The following is a 22,640-nucleotide window of genomic DNA, read 5'->3' as shown; positions in this document are numbered from 1 at the left end:
CCAGTTTTCCAGTTGCTCCTAGGTATAAGGCCTTTTTCTTCACACAAGGAGAGCACACAAGGGGCTTTAGAGTCCTCACTGTCAACAGTCTACTGAGTCCAGGGGGCAGGCAAGCCCCAGAGGCTCAGGGATTGCACCCTGGGCAGAGGTGCAGCCCCTCCGGAGATTCCCTTTGTGCTGCTGCCTGTACCTCTTTGGTGGAGCTGGGGACATCTCCAGGCACACCATTTCTAGGGCTGTTTCTGCACAGAACAGTCATAACTACAGCAGACTGTGTCCCCTCTTTCATTTCAGTGGCTTTTTCAGGTGTAGCCAAGGACTCATGTGACAATAAAATCTCAGGGTTGATTCTCCTGGGACTCAGAAGGAAACTGGACTCTTCAGCATGCTCTGAGCACCGGCAGCCACATTGGAATAAACATGGTGACCACACAGGGGAGGACAGCCTCATGTGGATGCTTGGGTTCCAGTATGTCTGTTAGAGAATGGGCTGCTTAGCCCCCAGGACCGTGGCAGTCTCTGGAAAACAGACTTAGGGAGAAAGCCCTTGGAAAGGGACTTGAAGGAATATTCTAGACTGATGGAAATGGTCTATGTCTTAACTGGGGCTATATAGTACATACATTTGCCAAACTCATCAAACTGTCCTTATGATGTGCATTTTATTGTGTACAAATTATACCTCCATTTACAAAAATTAAAAATCAAGTCATAGAACTTTATGGCTTCAGAGAAATTATGCTAGGAGGTAACACTAAGCTTGCATATCCATCTGCTTTACAATTTATGATGCATAAAGCCACTAAAATGCAGAATGAGACATTCACAGCACTGGGAGAAAGTGATACTGGCTTGAGAAAGCACCCAGAATCTCCCTGACCCTCCCTTAACCCAGCCTATCAGGGTGAGTTATTGCTGTGACAACACGGTCTCAGGCCAGGAGGCTGAGAAGAGCTTGGGTTGTTCATCAGCTTACTCTAGCCACATGTGGAATTCAAAAAAGGTAATTATCCTGAACTTGAATGACGACTTTCCCCAATAAATATTCCTTACCTTGTGTAAACTTGGGCCAATTATTTAACCTCACCATGCCTCATCTGTGAAATAGAAACTTGTTATGACAGTACTATGAACTGAATGTCTGTGTCCCCCCAAATTCATATATTGAAACCCAAATCCCTAAGGTGATGGGGTTAGGAGGTGGCACCTTTGTAAGGTGATGAGGTCATGAGGGTGTTGCCCCTATGAATGGGATTCATGCCCTTATAAAGAGATAAAAAGACCAGAGCTCTACTCTGCCAGGTGAGGACATAAGAAGACAGCCATGTGCAAGTGAGGAAGAGAGCCCTCACCAGACACTGGGTCTGCCAGCACCCTGATCTTGGACTTCCCAGGCTCCAGAGCTGTGAGAAATACATATTCATTGTTTAAGCTACCTAGTCTGTGGAACCTTGTTATATCTTGTTACAGCAGCCTGAACAAACTAAGACAGAGGGTGGAATGAAGTAACAGAAAACAAAGCAGTGCCTGACAGCTAATAGCAATCAATACCTGGTTGTTATTGTTATTATGAAGGTCATGAGCATGGAGACAGGTTATCAAAGTTTAAGAAGAGAGCTTCCCCCTCTGATTTCTAGTAATTTAATAATGTGCACAGCATGAGTCTTCTGGTGCCAAAGGCAAACCAGTGGTAGAAAATGTCCAGCAAGGTGGAGGTGCTCTCAGCAGCAAGTCACTCTGATGATTTATTTGGAAAGATGCAACTCATTCTTTCTTTTCCAACTGTCCCCTTCCCAAGGCAAAACGAGGCACTTATGTCTTGGAGTGGGGTAGAGACACGTGCATTTGCAGTCCCTGAGCGTTCCCAGAAGTCACCTCCTGACATAATAAATCTCCCATTAATGGGCCTCCTGCCCTTCAGGGATGAATTGCAGGGCTCTGCAAAGCCCAAAGCCAGCACACCTGCCCCAGGTGAGTGGCAACACTGCAGGCCCCTGACAACAGCCTGATGCTGTTCCCCGATGCTGATCAGCCTGATCCCAAAAGCTCCAACAAAATCTTTTAAATTTTGCAGAACCTCAAGAAACTGGAGTTTAATTTACAGTTAAAGTCAAAGAAAAACGAAAAAGAATCCAACTCCAATGTAGCAGCAGCAGCAACCAGAAATCTTCCTTTTTTCTCTCTGTGCGCATCTTACCTTCATACAGCCAGTCACTGAGGCCGTTGTAAATCACACCTTCCTTCCCAGTGGAGACCACACGGATGGCCTGTTTCCCGACATGTGCACAGTAGTAGATATTGTTTTCAAAAATAAATATCTAATTTGGAAAGAGAAAAAAGCATAGTATTAAGGAAGTGGTTATAAATAGGCTGTTCTTAAAAAATCTGAAATCATCAACCTGGTTTTCATTTTCCTGTTATATTTATTAGATAGAACAAACGCAGTCTCAAAATTCTTGGAGGTCTACCCACCTCCAACAGAATATACCTGTAAGGATTAATCAGAGACCAAAATTCCACATTCTTCACGCAATGTTATCACTTACCATGACTCGATAATTTATGGTCTGATACCTCTAGCTACTTAAAATCTGATATGGTTTGGATTTGTGTCCCCGTCCAAATCTCATGTCGAATTGTAATCCCCAATGTTGGAGGCTGAGCCTGGTATGAGGTGACTGGATCATGGGGGCAGATTTCTCCCTTGCTGTTCTCATGATAGTGAGGGAGTTCTCACAAGATTTGGTAGTTTAAAAGTGTGTAGCCCTCCCCCTGTGCTCTCTTCCTCCTCCTCCAGCCATGTAAGTTGTGCCTGCTTCCCTTCACCTTCCACCATGATTGAAAGTTTCCTGAGGCCTCCCCAACCATGCTTTCTATATAGCCTGCAGAATCATAAGTCAATTAAACCTCTTTTTAAAATAAATTACCGAGTCTCAGGTAGTTCTTTACAGCAATGTGAGAATGAACTAATACAGAAAATTGGTACTGAGAATGGGCCATTCTTACAAAGATACCTGAAAATGTGGAAGTGACTCTGGAACTTGGCAATAGGCAGAGGTTGGAACAGGTTGAAGGACTCAGAAGAAGACAGAAAGATGAGGGAAAGTTTGAAACTTCCTAGAGAATTGTTGGATGGTTGTGACCAAAATGCTGATAGTGATATAGACAATGAAGTCCAGGCTGAGGCGGTCTCAGATGGAGATAAGGAACTTATTGAGAATGGCAGCCAAGGTCACTTTTGTTATGCATGAGCAAATAGATGATTGGAAACTGGAATTTATATTTAAAAAGAGAAGCCCAGCATAAAAGTTTGGAAAATTTGCAGCCTGACTATGTGGTAGAAGAGAAAAACTCATTTTCTAGGGAGGAATTCAAGCCTGCTACAAAAATTTGCATAAGTAAAAAGGAACCAAATGTTAATCACCAAGACAATAAGGAAAATGCCTCCAAGGCATTTCAGAGAACTTTGAGGCAGCCCCTCCCATCACAGGCCTGGAGGCATCGGAGGAAAGAATGGTTTCATGGGCCGGGCTCAGGGCTCCACTTCTCTGTGCAGCCTTGGTGACCTGCATTGTGCCCACACCAGCTCCAGTCATGGCTAAAAGAGGCCAAGGTACAGCTCAGGCTGTTGCTTCAGAGGGTGCAAGCCCCAAGTCTTGGTGGCTTCCACTTGGTATTAAGCCTGTGGGTGTGCAGAGTGTGACAGTTGAGGCTTGGGAGCCTCCATCTAAATTTCAGAATGTACGAAATGCCTGGAAGTCCAGGCAGAAGTCTGTTGCGGGATGAAGACCTCATGGAGATCCTCTACTGGGGTAGTGCAGAGGGGAAATGTGGAGTTGGAGCCTTCACACAGAGACTCCACTGGGGCACCGCCTAGTGGAGCTGTGAGAAGAGGGCCACTGTCTTCCAGACCCTAGAATGGTAGATCCACAGACAGCTTGCAGCATGCATCTGGAAAAGCCCCAGGCACTCAGTGCCACCCTGTGAAAGCAGCCGAGGAAGCTGAACCCTGCAGAGCTACAGGGCAGAGTGGCCCAAGATCATGGGAGACCACTGCTGTATCAGTGTGCACTGGATATGAGTCACGGAGTCAATGGAGATCATTTTAGAGCTTTAAGATCTAATGACTGCCCTGCTGGGTTTCAGACTTGCATGTGGCCTGTAGCCCCTTTGTTTTGGCCAGTTTCTCCCATTTGGAATGGGAGCATTTACCCAATGCCTGTGTCCCCATTGTATTTTGGAAGTAACTATCTTGCTTTTGATTTTACAGGCTTATAGGCAGAAAAAACTTGCCTTGCCTCAGATGAGACTTTGGACTTGGACTTTTGGGTTAATGCTGGAATGAGTTAAGACTTTGGGAGATTGTTGGGAAGGCATGATTGTACTTTGAAATGTGAGAAGGACATGAGATCTGGGAGGGGACAGGAGTGGAATGATATGGTTTGGATTTGTGACCCCACCCAAATCTCATGTCAAATTGTAATCCCTAATATTGGAGGTGGGGCCTGGTGGGAGGTGACTGGATCATGGGGGTGGATTTCCCCCTTGCTCTTCTTGACAGTGAGTGAATTCTCATGAGATCTGGCTATTTAAAAGTGTATAGCACTCCCCCTTCACTCTCTTTTTCTTGCTCCCCCATGTAAGATGTGCCTGCTTCCCCTCTACAATAACTAAAAGTTTTCTGAGGCCTCTCCAGCCATGCTTCCTGTACAGCCAGCAGAACAGTGTGTCAATTAAACCTCTTTTCTTTATAAATTATCCAGTCTTGGGTAGTCCTTTATAGCAATGTAAGAATGGACTAATACTATAACAAATTGGATTATTTTTGCAATCCAATTTTTCCTAGCAATTAAGATTGATGGGCTGGGACACTGTAGATCTGGGTTTTAGTCATTCAACAATATTCATTAAAAATTATGCAGTGGGCACCTACTCTGCAGTCACGGGTGATCACAGTGGTAAATAGGCGAGAACTCCAGTGCGCCTTTATTCTACTTACAATCTGTAAAAAGGCCAGACTCTAAGCAGGACAATGGTCTGATAGGGAAGAATGTGGAGTTCTGGAAACACAAAACAGAGCTGCCTAACTCAGGCAAAGGGCAGGCAAGGCCTTCCTCAGAAAGTTATTGAAAAAAATTTACTATTGTGATAAAATATACATTACATACAATTTGCCATTTTAACCATTTTAAGTGTCCAGTTCAGTGCATTAAGTATGCTCATATTTTTGTGCAACCATTACCACCATCCATCTCCAGAACCTTTCCCTCTTCCCAGACTGAAACTCTGTCCCCATTAAATACTATCCCTCCCCCAGCCCCTGGCACCCCTAATCTACTTCCTGTCTCTAGGGGTCTGACAACTCCAGGGACCTCATACAAGTGGAATCATACAGAAGGGGCAAGAGAGGATACTCAGGAGGCCAGGAGCCAGCTCCTGGAAGGTCTGGAAGCCACACTAAGGTGTCCCAAAGGCAATGGGAAGCCCCTGACAGAGGTGTGAGTAGGAGGCAACATGTTTACACTTGAGTCTCCTGAAGATGAGTATGGAGGAAGATGGCGTGGTGAAGAGAAGGGAGCCAGGCCTCAAATGAGAGGAGCCTGTTGCTATCATCTGAGGAGCACTAACCATGGAGATGGAGAAGGACCAGCCATTGAGACTATGAGAAGAACCCATTGACCATGGGAAGTGACCTGAGGTCTGGGGTGAAGTTGTGGGATGAGGCAAAGTTGCTCTCAAACTGATCTCTTGGGCCACTGGATGATAGAGAACCATCTGCAGAGTTGGGGTGCACTGGAAGATATTATAATTCTGACCTCGGGCAAGTCGCCTCCTCTCTGGGTAGGAGAGGGAGATGGTCTATGTCTGTGGTCCTCAGATTTTGATACATATTACATGGCCTGGGGAGCTTTTGAAAAACCTAATGCACAATCCATCAGCCCAACCCAAAGTCAGAATCTCTGGGAATGGAATCCAGGCATCAGCATTTTAAAGAAACATCCCAGGTGATTACAATATGCAGCCAAATTTGAGAACCTGTGGCCCAGGAACCACCTCATGTCTCCTGAAGCTCCTAAGCTATAAATTGTCCTACACAATGTATTCTCTGGTGTATGGATCAATTCTGCCCTGGGTTTTCTGTCTCTAAACTCTCTGCCCACATCCCTATGGGTACCTCACAAACTGATGCAGCCCAGACTGCAAATACCCAGTGTCTACAGAAATCGGGCATGCAGACCAAGAGTGGGGATCAAACCAGCTGTTTTCTTTTAGGAAATTCTAGGAAAAATATTGCAGTGTCATTTAAGAGACTATGGAGAGAAGGTATTTTGCATAATACAGGAAATGGCATGAATATGGAATTTTTTTTACTGAAAATACGAAAAAGGCAGTTTCTCCAGATTGTTCCCACAGAGGGATGGATCTGAAAGCAGTGGCAAGTATTCATTTTCTCCTCAGCCCTCCTGGCTCTTCAAGGATTCACTTCAGCCAGAAATGAGTTGGAAAACTTCCAGAAACAAGTATACAACCTAATTTAATTTCAGCAGCTGTTCTTATGAGTTTGCCTAAGGGTAAGATTATTACTAAGTTTTAGCTTTTTTTTTTTTTTTTAAATAAATGCATTGTAAGCCTACAATGGATTTTTGAATCAAATCAGACCATAGCCAATTATTATTTTCAGTTAGTAAAGTTTGCTATGATGGATATTAAATCCTCTTTTCTTTTGCTTTGGTTTTATTTCTAATGGAAGGAAAATGAAAGAACAAGCTATAAAGAAGAGTGTATTTTGCTTTGAAGATCTTTCACATTTTCCTTTTTTTGAGAGAAAGGAGTCTTGCTCTGTCACCCAGGCTGGAGTGCAGTGGCTCAATCTCAGCTCACTGTAAACCTGTTTCCTGGGCTCAAGCAATCCTCCCACCAAGCCTCCCAAAGTGCTGGGATTACAGGCATAAGCCACTGTGCCTCACATTCTTCTTTTGATATTCAGATTAAGATATCTGAGGAGAAGATGATGGAAGGCATCAAGTTCTGCCTGTGGTTTTGCGATGTTAACACCCGGGAGGCTGAGAAATCCTGGGTGCTGAGATCAAATATTGGGGTGAGTGACTGAATTTTTACTTTTTATCCACCATGTGCATGGCTGGCAGAGCGCTCAGACTCCTCTGAGTTCCCGAGATTCTTGTTCCGAAAGGGGCTTGAAGCCTCCCTATGTGTGGCCTTCACTGTCTGGATTAGTCCACGCACCATCCCCAAGGCCTCACCCCACCCACCTGGAGCCACTCACAACTGTGGGCCACCCTCACTCAACTCCCTGCCTCCTGCTGCCACCCCCGATTTATCTCATACGTCGCAGTCCAGATTTGTCTTTACTGAAACACGATTTTTCTCATGTATTTTTTAAAAATCTGAAATAACTTTCTGCTTACTTCAGAATAAAGTTTAAATCTCTAGTTTGCAACCCAAATCCCTCCACAATCAAGATGTAACTTTCAGTCCTGCAGAAGTCATTGAGGTCCCATGATGCAGGGTTAGGGATTTCATTGGCCCTAAGGAGTTCCCATTCACAGTGGGAATCTGGATCTAACCAGCTCAGTGTGCTCCAGGCTACACGATGGTGTCTACACCACGTGCTGGGAGCACAGAGGATGTGCTGCATGGCCTGGGCCAGCTGCTGGACTGTTATGTGCCTCAGTTTCTCCATTTGTCAGCAGAGATAATAATAAAACCTCATCTTTTGTTGTTGTTGTTGTTGTTTTTGGAAGACAGGGTCTTTCTCTATTGTGCAGGCTGGAGTGCAGTGATGTGATCATAGCTCACTGCAGCCTCAACTTCCTGGGCTCAAGCAATCCTCCTGCCTCAGCCTCCCAGGTAGCTGGGACCACAGGCACACACCACCACGGCCAGGTATCTATCTATGTATCTATCTATCTATATCTTTTTTTATTTTTTGGTAGAGATGGGGTCTCACTGTGTTGCCTAGGCTGGTCTTGAACTCCTGGCCTCAAGTGATCCTCCTGCCTTGGCTTCACAAGTGTTGGGATTAGAGGTGTGAGCCACTGCGCATGGCCAATAGAACCTAATCTTAAATGGATGTGAAGAGCAAGTGAGTCAATCAACTCAAAGTACGTAAAACAGTGCCTGGCCTGAAGTAAATGCTCAATCACATCTGTTGCTGTTACTGTCTCCCTTATAAAAAATCCATTCTCTCTGAAGGTGTTAGAAGAGGCTTCATAGGAGGCGTCATCTGAGCTAGAATGTTAAGGATTAATGCTTTTAATTATGATCAGGTCTAGCTTATCTACTTTTTTTTCTTTTTTTCTTTTTTTTTTATGCTTTTGGTGTCACAACTAAAAATCCATTGCCAAATCCAAGGTCATGAACATTTCCCTTATGCTTCTATGATTTTTACAGTTTTCACTTATATTTAGGTCTTGGATCTATTTCGGGTAAATTTTTGTATATGTTAGGCAGACACTTCTAAAACGCTTTATGAGCATTAGCTCACTTAATCTTTAAAAATAACCCTATGGGGCAGGTACTATCATTCCTGCTTTGTAGATGAAGACACAGAAACGCAGAGCTGTGAAGTAACTTGCCCAGCAGCTAGTGGGTCGGGGTGCGGGTGGGATTGAAACAAGGTTGTACAAGGCAGTTAAACGCCTTGCCCAAGGTCAGCAGTTAACAGAAGAAGGAGCCAGGATTGGACCTTACGCAGCAGGTTCCAGAACTTGTGGTCTCATAATTACATCACGTTGCAACTTGACAGCAACCTGCTAAATAAATGAAAGGTGTGATTTTTAACCAAACGTGTACCAGACCATAAACAACTTTGATCACAATGCCACCTCTCACATTCTCTTCCTCACTCAGAAGGAAACGGATGTCAGAAGCTCACACTCGTGAGACCCACACAGAAGAACCAGGTGGGGACGGAAGGATGCTTCCCTGTCATTGTCACAGCATGTCTCCAGCAGACACGGCAGCTGCGGTAGCAGCTGGCCCCATTCTGCCCTCTTCTCGAGGCTTATTGGGGAAAGACCTCTTGCTGGGAGCTTTGTCGTCAGCTGCCCAGTGACTGCAGGCCCACACTGACAGGAGGCCCTTCTCGCTGAAAGACCCATCAGTCAAGGACCCTGTCGGCTGGCTCAGCACTGGCATTCCGTTCTGGTGAAGGGGCTGCCCACCCCTTTTTCAGGACGGCCTTCACCCTGTGGGCATTCAGCCAGTACCTGCATCTGCGATGGATTCTGTGGCCTCGACCGAGCTGTGTCACTGGGGCCGTGCAGTGGGGGATGCTGTGGAAACACCCAAGCCCACTGTCCACTGGAACCCCTGTCCTGCTGCAGCCGGGGGGCCCTGCCATCCTGGAGCGGGGCATGTGCTCTCTGCCATCAAACCTCGGTCCCTTCTTCCAGAAGACTTTTACAAGGTAAATGCTCAGGTTTCCAAAACATACTGAGATGTACATAAGGCCCAGTAGAATGATGACGTCTGCTTTGTGGTCCTCACGTGGGACTATCCAGCCCCCACTAGTAAGCGATGGGGACACTCGCAGGCTTTTCCAGGACAAGCAAGGCCACTGTCTCCACTTCCTCCATGCTGCCCTGCCCTGGCACCCCACCTGGAAGTTCTGCCTGCTGGTGCCTCCTCTCCTGGGCACGGCACAGGTGTGTTCTCTCCTCAGTCCGTTGAGTCACTCTTCTCCTCACCCAAATGCTCTGTTTTCCTTGGCACCTATCCAGATCTTGCCCCCTTGTAAGCCTCTGCTCAACTCCCAACCTTACAGCAGGAAGCCTCAACAATCTCTGTCCATCACAGACCTTCTGTGTTTATGCTGTACTCCCTCCTCACCAACAGAACAGATCCTACAGGCCGAGAGGTTCTGGGAAGCAGATGCAGAAGCATGGGGGAGAGGATAAGGGAGGTTGGATGTGGGCACAGGATGAGGCCTGCTCTCCAGTCTGGTCCGTGGCACCCCCTGAAACCCACAGACTGAGGCCTTCATGATGATGCTGAAGCAATGTCCACTCAAGCACAAGTGAGCTCTTTTCAGAGCAATAATAATTGGCACAGCCTCGGAAGACTCCATTTCCCATTTCTGCTGAACACCAGACCACCACAGCTGATGGGGGCAGTGACCTGTGGAGAAGAGCAGCGACTCCAGGTCAAGGGAGACAGGGGAACTGCGTGCCGGGTGCCTGGCCTCCGCAAAGGGCCCTGTCCAATGCCTGCTGGAAGCTGACTGTGCAGACTCGACTCTTTACAAATATTCAGTAGCCTCTGCAGACCTCACCAGTAGAGTGAGGTCTGTGTCAGGGTGGTGGGCAAAGTCCTCAGCAGAGTGAGTCACATGAATCATTCCCACTGTGTATCCATACTTGACACCCCAGGTTTCCCCTGTGGCATCATTTGGTCTTCTCCACTGACTAGATTTCAAATTTTATGAGAGCAGGGTCCACATGTCATTTTTCCTTTGTGTTCCAACCTTCCTTCCTTTCACTCCCATGGCCACATTACTTCTGTGTATCTTTAATTTCATGCAAACTGGAAGGATGGAAGTTTTGCTGGCATCCTGGCCCATACAGCCCACTTTGGAGCCCCCAGATCCCAGCAGAACATCATTGCTCTGGAGAGGCTGGGATGTAACTAAGACAAGCCCGGCACAGATAAGATCTGAGTATAGGAAGCCCATCACTCACCCAAACACGCCACCACAGTAGCCTCTGTACTCGAGTTTGAAGAACAAGAGAGAAGGAGTCTTAAGCAGTGGGAGAAGGCTGCCACTCTCTGATTCACAACCAAAAAAGAAAACATATGGAAAGTAGAATATCTGGAATTTTTGAAAGAGCAATGGGGTAAAACCTAGTAAGTCCTGAGATGTTCAGACACAAGAAGAGTGGTGCTTCTGAGCAGTGAGGGGATGAATCATTTCCTAGATGTGGCCCAAAGGCGGAGAGATAAAGATCTTAAAGAAGAGGAAGACTCACCTTAGGAGGTCAAGACGGGTAGATCACCTGAGGTCAGAAGTTTGAGACCAGCCTGGCCAACACAGTGAAAACCTGTCTCTACTAAAAACACAAAATTTAGCCAGGCATGGTGGTGGGTGCCTGAAATCACAGCTACTTGGGACACTGAGGCTGGAGAATCACTTGAATCCGGGAGGTGGAGGTTGCAGTGAGCTGAGATCACGCCACTGCACTCCAGCCTGGGCAACAAGAGCAAAACTCAGTCTCAAAAAAAAAAAAAAAAAGGAGGAGGAAGTCTAAAACCCAGGCAAGCCAGCTTTAAGGAGGACCTCACTGTGGGTTCCACAGTGACTAAAGATGGTGGGGTGTGGGAGTAGAATAGAGACAAAAACTCAGAGAAAAGGGCTGAAATTTTAAAATTTTCATTTAGAAGTTTTATTCAAAGTAATCTTGATATGAAGAATGAAATTGGACCCCAATTTCTCACCACTTAAAAAAATCAACTCAAAATGGTTCAAAGACTTAGCCATAAGACCCAAAGTTATAAAACAACAAGAAGAAAGCACAGTGGAAATACTTCGTGTCATTAGTCTAGGCAAGGATTTTATAGAAAAGAACTCAAAGGCAGAGGCACAAACACAAAAATAGAAAAAGGCAATTACAGTAAACTAAAAAGCTTTGCACAGCAAAAGAAACAATTGACAGAGTGAAGAGACAGCCTGCAGAATGGGAGGAAATATCTGCAAATGACGCATCTGACAAGGGGTTAGTATCCATAATACATAAGGAACTCAAACAACTCAATAGCAAAAACCAAATCATTTGATTAAAAAATGGGCAAAAGAACTGAATAGACATTTTCCAAAAGAAGACATACAGATGGCAAACAGGTCTAGGAGAAAATCTTCAACATCATTAATCATCAGAGAAATGCAAATGAAAACAACAATGACATACCATCTCACCCCCGTTAGAATGGCTGTTATGAGAAAGACAAAAATTAACAAATGCTGGTGAGGATATGGATAAGGGGGGGCCTTTTATACACTGTTGGTGGAAATGTAAATTAGTATAACCATTATGGAAACAAGTATGGAGGTTCCCCAAAAAATGAAAAATAGAGCTACTATATGATCCAGCAATCATATGGTTGTATACTGGGTAGACATCCAAAGCAAATGAAATCAGTAAGCTGAGATACGTACACTTCCATGTTCACTGCAGCACTATTCACAATAGGCAAGACATGGAATCAACCCAAGTGTCCATTCATAGATGAATGAACATAGAAAATGTGGTATACATATACACAAGGAAATAGTATTTACCAAAGAAAACAATGAAATCCTGTCATTTGCAGCAGCATGGATGAACCTAGAGGACACTAGGTTAAGTGAAATAAGTCAGGTACAAAAAGCCAAATATCACATAGTCTCACTCATATGTGGCATCTAAAACATTGCTCTCATAGAAGTAGAGAGTAGAATAGTACTGGGAAGGGGCTGGGAAGGGTGTGTGTGTCTGTGTGTGTTTGTGTGCAAGTCGGTAATGGGGAGAGACTGGTCAATGTTGCAATGAGGTAGAAGGAATAAGTCCTAGTATTCCATTACACAGTTGGGTGATAATGGTTAACAATAATATGTTGTCTATTCAAAATACCTAGAAGAGAAGATTTTGGGTGTTCTTACCACAAATAAATGATAAATGTTCAAGCTGAAAAATCTGCTGATTACTGTAATTTGATAATTACACATTGTATACAGGTATTGAAACATCACACTCATCCGGGTGTGGTGGCTTACACCTGTAATCCCAGCACTTTGGGAGGCTGAGGTGGGCAGATCACGAGGTCAGGAATTCAAGACCAACCTGACCAACATGGAGAAACTCTGTCTCTACTAAAAATACAAAATTAGCTGTGCGTGGTGGTGCACACCTGTAATCCCAGTTACTTGGGAGGCTGAGGCAGGAGAATTGCTTGAACCTGGGAGGCTGAGGTTGCAGTGAGCTGAGATTCCACCACTGCACTCCAGCCTGGGCAACAGAGCAAGACTCTGTCTCATAAAACAGCAACAATAACAACAAACAAACAAACAAACAAAAATCACACTGTACCACATTAAATAAGTACAATTATTATGTGTAATCTAAAAAGAAAATAAAATTTTAAAAATGGCATAATATATTGAGCTATCTTGAAAACCATTTGGGAGAAAAAAAAAAAACATGCTCTCTTTTTGAGTAAATTCTATGTCTGCAATCAACTAACCCATGCATCTGTTTACCTGACATTTGTTGATCATTAAAGATACCACATTTGATCAGGCAAGCACCTGCTCTCCTACATCCAGGAGCAGCATATAATATAAAAGAGCAGTAAACTATAGCTGGGGGTGAGGAAGGAAGGCTTTAGAGGAGGGGCCTGGAGAATTCATTCAGTGTGCATGGGAGAGAGTTGAAGGGAGAACTCTTCAGATGCCGGCATCCATGTGTGGAAAGGCTCACAGATCTGATGCATTTAGGTGACTGCAAGTAGGTGGGAAGAGTTGTAAAATAGTAAGTGGGTAGGGATGCAGGGTGGTAAAAGACACAGCAAGAGTGGGGGACAGGTCAGGTTATGGGAAGCCTTGTGTTCCAGGTGGGAGAAGCCTTGTGTTCCAGGGAAGTTGGGGCTTCATTTTCTTTGTGGTGGGTAAACTTGGAAAGCAAAGTCATAGAAGAGCCAGAAAATCAGATTTTCATTTCAGAAGTATCACCATGACGGCTGAGGGGAGATGGGAGACAGAAGTCTGGAGGTAGGGAGGCCTAAGAAATAGTGAAAGCACAAACTACAAAAATGAGATCTAAAAGAAGATGGATTTGAAAAATATTAGGAGTCAGAATCTACAGGGTGTGGGTGTGTGGTGGGAACCAGAAGGAAATAAATATGATTTCTCATCCTCACACCTAGGTGACAGAGTGTACGGGTTACTAAGAATTAAGATGGGAAATGAAGAAGGAAGAGAAGGTTTGGAGAAGGAAGTCAGAGTGGGGTTTGGGCAGGCTGACTGTGAGATGCCTCTGAGACTTCCAGGCAGTTGCTCCATAGGCAACTGGAAGTTAGCATCTAAAAAGAGACAGGAGACAGAGATGGCAGGTTCATCACCTATGGATGACAGGCAAAACCACATTTTATACAACATAAAGTCCCTCAAAACAAAGTACTTCTTGAGCAAAGGGTACAGCTGAGGGTGAGAGCCAGGGGAACATCAATTTTCATCAGGTGGGTGGATGAGGTTCCATTTGGTGTCAGCACTCACACTGAAGTTCCTCACATTTGACGGCTGCAGGGTACCATTTGGGCTACTGCAGTCGAAAATTGTCTCATAATTCAAGTACTTAAAATAGCCTATCAGAATCCCACTTCATCTGCATCATATTAGTAAGTGTTCCAATGATAAGGTTGGAAAATTGTGTGAGTGTGTAATTCCTTGTCTGAAAAGTATATTGAAATTAAAGTAGGCTTCAATGTACATTAGCTCAACAAATATTCCTTTTATAAAATGTTATCCTGGCTGGGTGCAGTGGCTCATGCCTGTAATCCCAGCACTTTGGGAGGCCTAGGCAGGTGGATCATCTGAGGTCAGGAGTTCGAGACCAGCCTGGCCAACATGGTGAAAACCCATCTCTACTTAAAAAATACAAAAATTAGCCAGGTGTGGTGGCAGGTGCCTGTAATCCCAGCTACTTGGGAGGCTAAGGCAGGAGATTCACTTGAACCTGGGAGGCAGAGGTTGCAGTGAGTTGAGACCATGCCATGGCACTCCAGCCTGGGCAACAAGAGCAAAACTCCATCTTAAAAAAATAAAATAAAATAAAATAAAATGTTATACTATTAGTCCTTCTTCTTCTGAGCCTACCAGGTAAAAGTGTGAGGGCCTCTGCTTGGGATTCAAAGCCATCATCAGCCTATCCCATTATTTCTCATCCTCAATTTCTTTCTGCCAGACTCATCTCTTTGTTATTTCCCAAGTAAGCCCACTCAGTCTACCTTGGGCAAGCCCCCTCTGGGTATCTACAAAATACTTGACATTTTCATTAGCTTCATTTTAAAAAATGAACATTTTAGCATAAATATGGCTTATACACTCAAGGTTATAGTAAACTCTGTGAAGGTTCAATTAACTGGATGATATGGTTTGACTGTGTCTCCACCCAAATCTCATCTTGAATTGTAGCTCCCATAATTCTCATGTGTCTTGGGAGGGACCAGGTGGAGATAATTGAATCATGGGGCAGTTTTCCCCATCCAGTTCTCATGATAGTGAGTTAGTTCTCACAAGACCTGATGGTTTTATAAAGGGCTTTTCCCTTTGCTGGGCACTCATTCTCTCTCCTGCTGCCCTGTGAAGAGGTTCCACCATGATTGTAAGTTTCCTGAGGCCTCCCTAGCCATGCAGAACTGTGAGTCAATTAAACCTCCTTCCTTTATAAACTACCCAGTCTCAGGTATTTCTTCATAGTAGTGTGAGAACAGACTAATACAATAAATTGGTGCCACAGAGAGTGAGGTGCTGCTATAAAGATATCCCAAAATGTGGAAGCTACTTTGGAACTGGGTAACAGGCAGAAGTTGGAAAGGTTTGAAGGGCTCAGAAGAAGACAGGAAAATGTGGGAAAGTTTAGAACTTCCTACAGATTAGAGGGTTCAGAATACAGGAAGATGTGGGAAAGTTTGGAACTCACTAGAGACTTGTTGAATAGCTTTGATGAAAATGCTGATATTGAAGTCCAGGCTGAGGTGGTCTCAGATGAAGATAAGGAACTTGTTGGGAACTGAAGTAAAGATCACTCTTGCTATGCAAAAAGACTGGTGGCATTTTGCCTCTGCCCCAGAGATCTGTGGAACTTCAAATTTGAGAGAAATGATTTAAAGTATCTAGAGGAAGAAATTTCTAAATAACAAAGTGTTCAAGAAGAAGCAGAGAATAAAAGTTTAGAAAATTTGCAATCTGCTGATGCAATAGAAAAGAAAATCCCATTTTCTGGGGATAAATTCAAGTTGGCTGCAGAAATCTGCATAAGTAACAAGAAGCCCAATGTTAATCACCAAGACAATAGGGAAAATGTCCCCAGGGCATGTCAGAGACCTTCATGGCAGGCCCTCCCATCACAGGCCTGGAGACCTAGGAGGGAAAAATAGTTTCCTGGCCTGGATCCAGGGCCCCTCTGCTGTGTGCAGACTTGGGACTTGGTGACCTGTGTCCCAGCCATTCCAGACATGGCTAAAAGGGGCCAACGTACAGCTCGGGCCACTGCTTCAGAGGGCGCAAGCCCCAAATCTTGGCAAATTCCGTGTGATGTTGGGCCTGTGGGTGCATAGAAGTCAAGAATTGAGGTTTGGGGACCTCCACCTAGATTTCAGAAGATGTATAGAAATGCCAGGATGTCCAGGTAGAAGTTTGCTGCAGAGGTGGAGCCCTCCTGGAGAACCTCGCCAGGGCAGTGCGGAAGGGAAATGTGGGTTCAGAGCCCCCACACAGAGTCCCCACTGGGGCACTGAGTGGTGGAACTGTGAGAAGAGGGCCACCATCCTTCAGATCCCAGAATGGTAGATCCACCAATAGCTTGCACCACGTACCTGGAAAAGCCACAGACAATGTCAGCCCATGAAAGCAGCTGGGAGGTAGGCTGTACCCTGTAAAGCCACAAGGGCAGAGCTGCCCCTATGGGAGCTCACTTGTTGCATCAGCATGACCTAGATGTGAAACACATTTTTGGAACTTTAAGATTTAATGACTGCCCTATTGGATTTTGGACATGCATGGGGCCTGCAGCCTCTTCGTTTTGGCCAATTTCTCCCATTTGGAATGGTATATTTACCCAATGCCTGTACCCCCATTGTATCTAGGAAGTAACTAACTTGCTTTTGATTTTACAGGCTCATAGGCAAAAGGGACTTGCCTTGTCTCAGATGAGACTTCGGACTTGGACTTTTGAATTGATGCTAGAAGAAGACTTTGGGGGACTGTTGGAAGGGCATAATTTTGTTTTGGATTGTGAGAACATGAGATTTGGGAGGGGCCAGAGGCAGAATGATATGGTTTGACTGTGTCCCCACCCATATCTCATCCTGAATTGTAGTTCCTATAATTCCCATGTGTCTTGAGAGGGACCAGGTAGAGATAATTGAATCATGGGGTGGTTTCCCCTATCCTGTTCTCCTGATAGTGAACTGGTTCTCATGAGATCTGATGGTTTTCTAAGGGGCTTTCCCCTTTGCTGGGCATTCATTCTGTCTTCTGCCACCCTGTGAAGAGGTGTCTTCTGCCATGATTGTAAGTTTCTTGAGGCCTCCCCAGCCATGCAGAACTGTGAGTCAATTAAACCTCTGTCCTTTATAAATTACCCAGTCTTGGGTATTTCTTCATAGCAGCATGAGAATGGACTAATACATTGGAATTATCTAGAGGATTGGCAAGTTTCAGTTAAATACACTTTCTTGGTGAATTTTCTAACTAAAGAAGAGATCTTTTCAATTTCAGTCCTTATTAGGGAAATATTTTCAGACTTTATACTTTCTTGATTTATTAGATAGAATGAGGTATACAATATGGAATTATTATTGACTAAGATAATCAGTTTTCATTGTCCAAAACTACTGGTGTGCATGTACAAAAAGGGATTAGATCAAATCTATATCCATTCCCAGAAACTTTTCCTTGATATTGTCTGTGTTATTGCTATTCTTTTCCATGTATGTTGTATACAGGAAAATTATCCCAAGGTTTAGCATGTGAGTTGGCTGGGTTTTAACTAATTGAGGCTTTATTTGACTTTTCCAAAAGTCAAATAAATCTGAAAGTTTCATGAATATTTACATCAGTAAGATAATTTAAAAAGAGAAATTAAAAAGTTAAAGAACTTCCAGGTAACTTACTGAGAAGAAAGAGTGTGTGTCTGTGTGTGTGTGTGTGTTTGTGTGTGTGTATTAAGTGATAATTTACACCCTTAATATTTCTTAAACCAATTCAAAGTAAATTACAATAAAAGCACAATCTGCATGTTCCCAGAATGGTTATGATAAAAGAGACACAAATAGCTAAAGAGGGGGCTAATTACATCAGGAACTAGGGATGGAATAATTACTATAATTAGGCACAATTTGGTTTTTAGTTCTGGAAAATCAAGGCCAAAAGGGAAACATGTTGCATAGCTCAGTATTTGACAAAATGATAGCAATACTACTAAGGGTGAGATGATAAAAAAGAAAGAACCTTGGACTTGAAATGGAACCCTGAATTCCAGTCTAAAACTACTAGGTGTCCAGCTGTGAGCAAGTTACTCAACACTGTTTAATGCAATTTCCTTCACTATAACATAAGAGGTTGGGTTGGATGATCTCTAAGAGACTTCTTTCATCTTTCATTTTGTCAAATTCAATAGTTACATTAATATTTACATCAGTAAAAGATAATCAGCAAATTAATTAGTTATATTACCTAACTTCTATTGAAAAGGAGAACTATTTATATATTTATTATTTGTTCTTAAATTAAGATGGGGGTCTTGCTCTGTTGCCCAGGCTGGTCTCAAACTCCTGGCCTCAAGCAATCCTCCTGTCTTGGCCTTCCATATGTGTGGGCCACCATGCCCAGACTAGGGAAAACTATTTATCATGGAAAGGAAATTAAACATTCATAGTGAACCCAACATGTTATTATTAAGGGGGAAATAGATTCTCTCTATATATCAATTAAAAACTTCAATTATCACATTGCCTAGGTTTCTTTAATTGACACATTATAGCGGCTTTCCTAATGTCAAGGACATATCCAGATAGTAGTGACTATTTGGCAATTGCGTTTCTCCGTCCATTCCATGGCTTCTCTTGAGTTACCACATTTCCTGATCAAGCTAATTACATCAGCAACCATTTACTGACATTTCTGTAGTCAATAAAAATGAAAGATCCTGTTGTATGTAATATAGAACATAATTTATAGGGCGAAGCACAGAACAGGTTGGCTGGCCATGGAAATGGCCATCCGCATTGGTTTAGCAATGATCATACGCAAGTTACTGCTCCTGAAGCCTACAGGAGAGTCTTCACTGGAGACCGTGCCAATCCTGCAGATAACTCCTGTCACTGGAACACTCTACGCACATAAAAGACGTCACCAGGATACAGGAATTCTGCCTCCAAATCTGCAACCTTGTAGACGTACCTCTTAAGAAGACCCTGCTGAAAGCAGAAAGCTGACCAGAGAAGCCAGCAGGTCCTTGGGCAGTGGCTGCTAGCAAGTGAGGTGAGGAAGCCCTCCAAGGACAACCTAAGGCGTCCTGGTGAGCTCGTTTCTCTGCATGGGTTTAATTTCTGGGTGTGCTATAAATGCCACGTGTGGTCCCGAGTGGTTTCATTAATAGGCCATATAACAGCAAGTTAGGATTACCAGCTGTGGCTGAAAGATTGAAGAAACACTCTGGCACTCAGAACCTCAGGTGAGTCCTCTTTGCAGGGAATTTGACCATCAGCTGACTTCCTGCTTTTGTTGCCCTGGAAATCTGATAAGGGTTGAATATTACCTCTATTCATGACAGCATTATTTATGATAAGTTGCATTGGGATAAGGAGAACCATGAGTACTTGGAGGTAGTTACAGCTGCCACTTCTCCCAGTCTGGTGACCCTCGTGCACATTCCTGGTGGGGCCCTGGAGCAATGCCCCTGGCTCCTGAGAGGCATCAGGCAGGGAAGATTCCACACCCACCTGTGGATGTCTTGCTCCCTGTACCGAGCTGTCATCTGGCAGCAGTGCTGGGGCAGAAGGAAGCTCCTGTGTGGTTGGGGGGACAGCAGCATTGAATACTGCAGGAGAGGTGCACATGTGTGATGTCACCCTGCTGGCTGACCATTGCTGCCCCAGATCCTACCGAGTCCAGCTGATGCTGAATGTGGACTCAGGTGGAGCTGGAATGTTTGCTTGGTCCACACAAGGCCCCTGATGGGTGCTTCAAAGCAGGTGTCAGGCCCCTGACATAGGCCAACCTTCCTGAACAGTATGCCTTCCATGGGTTCATGTCAGAAACTGGATGATGGTGGGAATTCTAAGTCTTTTCTGAAATGAAATTACTACAAACTAATAAGAAGAAGCGAGAGAGATATACCAACACCAAAGATGGGGCTGGGTAAAGGAGCGTTGGGTTTTTTTGAAAAGTGAACTGCTGGCTTGAGATCATAGAATCAGTCTGGCCAGCTACAAGCTGGAAAACAGCACAGCAAAAGCCACCAAGCTGTGACTACAAGTATTTGTTTTTTGTGGAATATATGAAAAAAGAAAAAAAGAAAAATGTCATTGTCCTACAGATCACACTCATACATATGCAAAATACTACCTTAAAATAAACTTTGAGCTGAGACGGTGGCTCCTGCCTGTAATCCTAGCACTTCGGGAGGCCAAGCTGGGAGGATTACTTGAGGCCAGGAGTTTGAGACCAGCCTGTGCAACACAGTAAGACTCCATCTCTACAAAAACAAACAGCAACAACAACAACAACAACAAACATTAAAAAAATTAGCTGAGTGTGGTAGCACACGCCTGTAGTCCTAGCTACTTGAGACACTGAAGCAGGAGGATTGCTTGAGTCCAACAGGTCAAGACTGCAGTGAACTCCTGTCTGGACCACAGAGTGAGATCCTGTGTCTACAAAACATACATAAATCAATTTTGTTGTATTTTATTTCCTTCAAGATGTATGTGTGTTGGTAGGGGAGGTATAAATCTGGTTTTTAAGAAAACTAAGGCCATATAATATAATGGTTAATTTATATTAGGAATGCTTTTCAATGTTATTTTATTTTTATTTATTTTCTGAGACAGAGTCTTGCTCTGTCGGTGAGGCTGGAGAGCAGTGGCGTGATCTCGGCTCGCTGCAACCTCTGTCTCCCGGGCTCAAGCAATTCTCTTGCCTCAGCCTCCTGAGTAGCTGGGATTACAGGCATGTGCCACCACGCCCAGCTAACTTTTGTATTTTTAGTAGAGATAGGGTTTCACCACTGTGGCCAGGCTGGTCTCAAACTCCTGACCTCAGGTAATCTGTCTGTCTTGGCCTCCTAAAGTGCTGGTATTACAGGCGTGAGCCACCACACCCGGCCACTTTTCCACGTTATCAAACATTCTTTGAGACATGCCCTTGAAGAGATATGACAGTTTATTTAATTAATCCCCTATTATTTGACATATAGTCTTTTTTATCATAATAAAAATACTATTGTGTGCATCTTGGTACAAAAATTTTTACCTGCATCTCTGATATTTCCCTGGGATAAATTCCTACAAGTGGAAAGCATGAATCATGTTCATTGAGCTATAAATATGTGTATGAAGGACACAAACAGGTTGATCAAAGAACTGTACAAATTGCTAAAAAATAACAAAAAGAAATCTTATTACAATGTTTTGTTTATTGGATTATGAAAGACTGAACACTAATGATACCCAGCACTGCTGAGAATGCAGTGTGCTGGCCTGACGGGAGCATAGGTGGAGAACACTGAAGAAAAAGTCGGCAAATCCTGTCGAAAGAGACTTTTCTTGCAGAGATTACATGAAGAGACTGCTGGAAATAAAGTATAATTGGCCTTCAAGCCTTGTATACAGAAATTGATGGTAGTGGAAAGCCCAGTTTCCTTTGAGCTAAAAGGTTAATAACATATGTATATATACACGTGGTTATGTGCTTTTTCCCATGGAAGTAGTCCTGTAATTGCCAGGAGTCATTCTCAGAGTACGCAATGCTCTATTTCAGGAACACACCATTGAATCTGTGAATCACTAAATACTGACTCTATTTTGCCCTCACATTCCCTATATTTTGGCCTTTTCCCTTTTCACTGCTCAACTGGGCAAATACACAACCTTTTATTATACTAGCTTGTAACGGATGGATAGAGGATGGCATGGTTTGGCTGTGTCCCTACCCAAATCTCATCTTGAATTGTAGTTCCCATAATTCCCACATGTTGGGAGATCTGATGGTTTTATAAGGGGTCTCCCCTTTCGCTTGGCTCTCATTCTCTCCTGTCTACTGCTATGTAGGATGTGCTTTTGTTTCTCCTTTACCTTCTGCCATGATTGTGAGGCCTCCTCAGCCACGAGGAACTGAGTCAATCAAACCTTTTTTCCTTTATAAATTACCCAGTCTCAGGTATGTCTTTATTAGCAGCGTGAAAATGGACTAATACAGAGGAGATGCCAAAGCTGTTGATCAATGAGAGGTTTAAGATTCCTGATGATTCTCATTTAGTTCAGCAACATCATCATCAACACCACAAACACCCTTGGGGCATGTCCGATGTGCCTGGCGAGGTGCTGAGCAGTTGGCATGTAAGGTCTCATCTCATCTTTGCAATGGCTATAACTGTTTATTCTGAGTGAGTAATTCATATTTTAGGCTGAGGATTAATCCATTAACCTAAAATCCAGAATGCTTGCTTCTTTCGTTGGTTCTTGCCTAGGCAGCTCTAGGATATGGCAAAAAAAAAAAAAAAATCATTTAATTGCTCTGCATTTTGATTTTCTTATCCACAAAATACAGATAATTACACCTGCCGTGCTTGCCTCATGGTGTTATGGGGAGGATGAAAGGAGATAATTTATGGGAGAAAATCCTGGAGGTTATAAAGCACTTTCAA

General features: G+C 43.9%; 1 protein-coding gene across 2 annotated transcripts in view; it reads right to left on the bottom strand.

Moving 5' to 3' along the window:
- DPP6 (dipeptidyl peptidase like 6) overlaps window positions 1–22,640 on the bottom strand; it is an 863,103-nt gene that overhangs the window by 169,254 nt on the left and 671,209 nt on the right. For both annotated transcript variants that reach the window (XM_024249875.3, XM_024249876.3), the window contains exon 8: window positions 2,198–2,318. In XM_024249875.3, coding sequence (XP_024105643.2) covers window positions 2,198–2,318 — 121 coding nt within the window. The remainder of the gene's footprint in view (window positions 1–2,197; window positions 2,319–22,640) is intronic.

This window comes from Pongo abelii, chromosome 6, assembly GCF_028885655.2.
Source record: "Pongo abelii isolate AG06213 chromosome 6, NHGRI_mPonAbe1-v2.0_pri, whole genome shotgun sequence".
Taxonomy (NCBI): domain Eukaryota; kingdom Metazoa; phylum Chordata; class Mammalia; order Primates; family Hominidae; genus Pongo; species Pongo abelii.
This window is presented reverse-complemented; position numbering and strand designations above follow the sequence as displayed.